We start from the raw sequence: 6,000 nt of genomic DNA on the forward strand, positions 1-6,000 counted from the left end.
CCATCATGCTGGGGAGTGTGGGCACTCATGGAGCATTCAGCACGCTAGCCCCGCAGCTCCACAACCTTCATTCCCTCTTTCCATAGGAAACACGTGTCCTGCCCTCAGGACCTCCTCAGAGAAGGGAACGTGCACTAAGTGCCTTACGGATGTTTGATTCTGACCCAGAAAAGAGAGGACACTGTGGGGCATGGCCACCTCTACCTAAGAGCATCAGGGCGTCTGCACAGAGGATCCGAGAGCTTTAAAAGAAAGAGGTTTTCCCCAGGACCATGGGAAAACAAGAGGAGGGGTTAAGAGGACACCACCTTGTAAAGCACCTTCAGGTGACCACCCGGCGTGACGGGCAGTGCAGGGGTCAGAAGGCTGCCTCGGGCTCGAGGAGGAGCGCGGCTGCAGAGAGGAGCATGGGCCAGCTGGACATCGTCGGGCAGGCGGCTAAGCCAGTGAACTGGGAGAGGAATACGGTCAGAGAGGAGTTGAGAAGATTCTCTGTAGCAGCAGAGTGGAGGACAGATCCAACACAGATGAGAGCAGAGGCAGGGAGGCTCTGCAGTCCCCAGGCTAGAGGTGGTGAAGGTCCGAGCTAGGGAGCAGGGCAGAGAGGAGGGGCCGGACACAGAAATGATCACTGGATGAGCAGGGCCTGGCCACTGAATAGCCATGGGAAGGTGGTGGGCGGGGGACTCAGATTGCTGACGTGGTGACCTGGTGGTGTCATTCAGGGGGATCAGGTTAGGGAAGACGGATGGAGCCCTGTTCTGAGCAGGGTGAATTGGAGGTGCTTCCCATGGATCCGTGGACATATTTAATAGGCAGTGGGATTAGACGGGTCAGATGCCCAGGAAAGAAGACTGAGTGGAGGCTCCAGACCTGGGAGCCGTCAGCACTGAGGTGAACACCGGTGTATGGGAAGAGAGGAGATCACCTCGGAATAAAAAGGGTGGAGTGAGAGGAACAGGGCACAGGAGAGTCACAGCTAAGCTGAGTGTCAGCAGAGGGGCTGGGCAAGCAGGCAGACCAAACAGTCCCCTCCAGCCAAGGGCAGATCTTCAGGTCAAACCCAGACACACACTTGACTAAATCTGTACATTTCGGGTCTATGACATAGTCACCCCTGTTAGAATTAAGTAACCAGAAAGTCCAAAACAGGCATAAAGTCTCACTTCTCTCAGAATTTTCTTTCTCCTTGCTTGTATTCATATCCCGTGGTCACAGAATCTCAAGGTTAAAATGTCCTTAAAGCCAAACCCTCCAACCAAACCAGTGTACACACTTCTCCCAAAACATGCCTTTTTGCCCACCCATTGTGGCTCAGCTGGTAAAGAATCCACCTGCGGTGCGGGAGACCTGGGTTCGATCCCTGGGTTGAGAAGATCCCCCTGGAGAAGGGAAAGGCTACCCCACTCCAGTATTCTGGCCTGGAAAATTCCATGGACTGTAGAGTCCGTGGGGTCGCAAAGAGTCAGACACGACTGAGTGACTTTCACTTTCACTTTCTGTGTTTCTGAAGTGTCTTCACACCCAGCCTCCCCAGGCCCAGCTCCACACCCACAGTGGCCCCTGCCCACCCGCTCTGCCTGTGGTCACTCTCTTTGGTGGGCTCCTTTGCGTGTGCAGCATACTGCTCTTGACAGTGTCATCGTTTCTGCACTCTATGCTGTGTCCTGCATCCAATCAGACTGTGATACTGAGACTGTTAGCTACCTCTCATCGGGCACTTATGTGTCAGGCTCTGTGGAAAGGACTTCTTGTTCATTACTTGATTTAGTGCTCAACTAACCCATTGAATAGGTTCTGTTACTATCCTCAGACGACCAAAGAGAAAGGTAGCATAACTTACCAAAAAACTCAGAGCCAAGGAGAGGCCCAGCTGAGCTGTGCGCCTGGACAGTGTAACGTCGGCAGGCCACACTGCCAGCGTACAAATCCTCAGCACTTTGCACTTTCACTGCCTTGCGTGCAACAGATGCTTATTCTTGGCAATGTTACTGATATAATCTTGTGGAATTTTAGAGTTTGAAGGAACCTTCAAGTTTATCTCACTTTACAGATGAGGAAGAAACTGATTTTTTTTTTTTGGCCATGCTGTACAACTTGTGGGATCTCAGTTCCCCAACCAGAGACTGAACCCAGGCCCCCTGCAGTGAAAGCACCCAGTCTTAACCACTGGACTGCCAGGAAACTCCCCAATAAAACTGATGGGATTTAATTCAACCAAGACCTCAATACAAGAGTGCATGAAGCAAGGAGGAGAAATAAGCATAGTGTGGGGTTTTGACTCACGTAGTAGACTTTCAGACTCTATGCCCGCTGGACCCACCCGGCCGGCCCCTCCTCACCAGTCCAGCAGTGGCTGAGAGCTTGCAGTCAGAAACACAAGGGTGTGAATCCTCAGCTCTGCCCCTTATGAGCTGGTAGGCCTGGAGGGAGTGTCTTAACCTCTGAGGAGATAATGAGGGTCTTAACAGCTCCAGCCTCAGAGCTATATAGAGAGTTTATAAGGAACCAAGGAATGGACATGGAATCTGGAGTCATCCTTGATTTTGAATCCTTCTGGGCAAGTCGCTTCACTCTCTGAACCCCAACCTCCTCATCGTGAAGGCAGGGGTCGCGCTATCCATGGGCTTCCCTGGTAGCTCAGCTGGTAAAGAACCTGCCTGCAATGCAGGAGACCCCGGTTCGATCCCTGGGTTGGGAAGATCCCCTGGAGGGGGGCATGGCAACCCACTCCAGAATTCTACCCTGGAGAATCCCCATACACAGAGGAGCCTGGCGGGCTGCAGTCCACAGGGACACATGAGTTGGACACGACTGAGCGACTAAGCACAGCACAGCAGCACTACCTCCCTGGGAGGTTTGTTATGTGGCTCAAAGAGGTTCTGTTTGTAAAAACACTATACTCCGCAGGTGTTTGTCATGGTGTGTTTTTCTCTCGTCTTAAGCCATTACACACTTCCCATTCTCAGAATGCATATGTCTATGGAAATATGCCAAGAAAATGACACCAAGTATTTTTTCCCCCCAGGTGTCCATATTTCTAAAGGACAAAGTTCAGAATTCCAGTGGTCGCTTCGTGTTGCCAGTGTCCGGGCCCGTCCCCTGGGGAACTGAAGTCCCTGGACTCATCAGGTGAATGAATGCTCAACAGTAATTGTCAGACCAGTGTTCAGGGGGCCGGGAAAGCAATATGTGGGCCGCCACATAGACTGCAGCCATGCTCGGCCCCTCCCTTTCTCCAGTTAAGCACAGCAGAGAGGAGGTAAGGTTTAATCCCAGCTTGTCACCTAGCAGATACTCCAAGATTTATTTCTTCATCTATTGAATGTTTACTGTGAGGATGAATATGATAATACTGTAATGCTCTAAAGTGCTACACACCACCCAGTACATAGCATATACTCAATAAATATTATTATCATTATTGTTGTATTACTATCACCCAGCTGGCATTGGCGGTAAAGAATCCACCTGCCAATGCGGGAGATGCAAGAGACGTGGATTTGATCCTGGGTCTGGGTCGGGAAGATCCCCTCGAGTAGGAAATGGCACCCTGCTTCAGTATTCTTGCCTGGAAAATTCGACAGACAAAGGAGCCTGGCGTGCTACAGTCCTTGGGGCTGCAAAGTCAGATGCGACTGAGCGCACAAACCCACACACACACACACAGTTACATCAGCTAGCATCTTTATTTTGAAGCAGCATGTAAATTCCCTCTGGTCCCATAGTACAAAGAATAATGAAGCCTCCGGGACTCTCCAGGCTTGGAGAGCGTGGCATCACGTCCTGCTTTGTCTTTTTTTTAAGTATTTATTTATTTGGCTGCATCAGGTCTTAGTTGTGGCGCGTGGGATCGCTTGTTGGCACACGGGCTCTCTACTTGGCGCACAGAGCGTGCAGGCTTAGCAGCTGTAGCGTGCGGGCTTAGCTGCTCTGTGGCATATGGGATCTTAGTTCCCCAACCAAGATTCAGACCCATGCGTTGCGCGGTGAATTCCTAACCACTAGACCACCAGGGAAATCCCATCATGTCCTACTTTGTCTCGTAGAACATTCAACAACAAAGGCAAAGAAGTGAAGAGGACAGAATTTAAGCACGGCGGGAGCTATGTCGCTGCCCCCAAAGAAGGGTCTCTTGAGCTCTATGGAGACCGAGTCCTGAAACTGGGAACTAATATGTAAGCAAATTCTTCCTTCCCCAAATGAATTCCAGTGCAGCAGAGGTCCCTTCATTTAAAAAACTGGCTTGACTTCTGCAGTGAAAAACCCCTGCTGACAATTGAAGAAATTTCCCCTTAGAGACACGGCAGGCAGGGCCCCCGCATTTCCAAAGGGCACCTCGGATCTTCCACCAGAAGGTAGATTAACAGGTCAAAAAGATAAATAACTTAAAATAGCCATACAAGAGAACTAGCCAAAACCTTTTAATGCAGTAGAGACCCAAAAGGCCTTGGCCTTCATGTACCGATCATGTTTTTTTCCAGAAATACACATTACTTTGCAAGAGGAAATATCGCCATACAGCTTCCTAGGTATTTTGATTTGGGAAGAAGCAAAACTTGAGTGGTTGACACCCACTTAGTTATAGTCTGTATCCCCAGCACCTTTCTGGATGCTTTTTGATACCTCAGAGTAAAAGCTATGCACTATATTTACGAGTTAGAAGGAAGTCAGGGTAAGAGGCCTGGACAATGTTTTCGTGGTTTTCCGTTGCCACCAGGTATAGCGTGAACCGGCCCGTGGAAACCCACATGTCTGCAGCATCAAAGAACTTAGCTTCACAGACGCAGGTGAGCTTTTGCCTCCCGTGTTTACCTTCAGAGCTAATTTCTAGATACAAGAGTCTGGACAGGGAGAAGGGAGGGGTCTCTAGAGTTCAGAGCTGGCCAAGGCTCCCTCCTTGTTTGCAGTCTTCTCCATTCCGCCTTACCCAGTACGCAGGTTTTTAATTATAGTTTCTCATGGAGACTTCCAGTGATCTGACTAATTAGGTAATTTTAAGCTTGTCTCCACCACCATAATTAAGCAGGAACCACACATAAGGACATGTGAAATAGCATTGTACCAGTGCTGTGAGGTCCGTGGCTGCTGAGTTCAGCAGTTGTGTGTATTCTGATCGTTAAAACATCCCCTTTCCCTGCTTCCCTGGGTGATGATGTGAAAGTTGGGTTCAAAATGGGGTTTGGGTTCTCTGAATTCTTTTGTACAAATTTTCACTGAACTAGCTGTCATCTAGCTATAGGCCCCACGGACTATTCAGTTATGCTATAAACATTTATTGAACTGTGTCTATGGGTGGCGGGGGGGCGTTCCCAGGACACAGAGCTGGCTTAGATTTGGTCCCATCCTGAAGGGCCTTGTAATACGCTAGGCTTATAAAGACAGCAATAGAAACAAATAACTATAACCTGGCGGAAGACAGAAGGTGAACTCACTGAGCATTCTGAGCAAAGAACTATGTCAGAACACATATCCTGTCCAGGGGGTGGGAAGGAGCCCCCTGGACAGGGAACAAGAAGGCTTTTCGGAGGAGGTGACATTCAAGTGGGGCTCTGGAGCGAGGCAGATACTAAACAGCTCAGAAGGAGAAAAAGACACACAAACCAAGATGACGGGACGAGCAAAGGCACCAGAGGCACGCTCCTTGGGGGAAGCAGGCAGTCAGCGTCCCTCTCGTGTAGCTGGATCATAAGGCAATAGCAGCAGTGGCCAGAGACCCGCCCAGACAGGCACACGGGCCTGATTCCAGAGGCAAAGCAGGGAAAAAGCCGGGTTAGAGAGAGCCAGGTAGGAGGAGGGTGCAGGCTGCAGTGGGGCCAGGCCATGAGAGAAGGAGCCACGGGAGAGAAGGGATTCGAGGGTGTGCTCACCGGTCACCACCGGAGGGCAGTGTGGTCGCTCCTGTGGAAGGAGTGCCCTTGGACCTGGAGGCAAAGGCTGGGGAACTAGACTGCCTGAAGAGGAAGCAGTGTTCTCCTTCGAGGAGGAAGGTGGTTTGAG

At 50.4% G+C, this 6,000-nt stretch overlaps 1 protein-coding gene across 3 annotated transcripts in view; it reads left to right on the forward strand.

Annotated features, from left to right (window-relative positions):
• OSCP1 (organic solute carrier partner 1) overlaps positions 1 to 6,000 on the forward strand; it is a 30,916-nt gene that overhangs the window by 21,143 nt on the left and 3,773 nt on the right. For 2 of the 3 annotated variants that reach the window (XM_010841158.1, XM_010841156.1), the window contains exons 5-7: positions 3,029 to 3,132; positions 4,050 to 4,178; positions 4,721 to 4,790. In XM_010841158.1, coding sequence (XP_010839460.1) covers positions 3,029 to 3,132; positions 4,050 to 4,178; positions 4,721 to 4,790 — 303 coding nt within the window. The remainder of the gene's footprint in view (positions 1 to 3,028; positions 3,133 to 4,049; positions 4,179 to 4,720; positions 4,791 to 6,000) is intronic. The other variant, XM_010841157.1, reaches the window with a different exon arrangement.

The sequence above is a fragment of the Bison bison genome, unplaced genomic scaffold (genome assembly GCF_000754665.1).
Source record: "Bison bison bison isolate TAMUID 2011002044 unplaced genomic scaffold, Bison_UMD1.0 scf7180017864158, whole genome shotgun sequence".
NCBI lineage: Eukaryota > Metazoa > Chordata > Mammalia > Artiodactyla > Bovidae > Bison > Bison bison.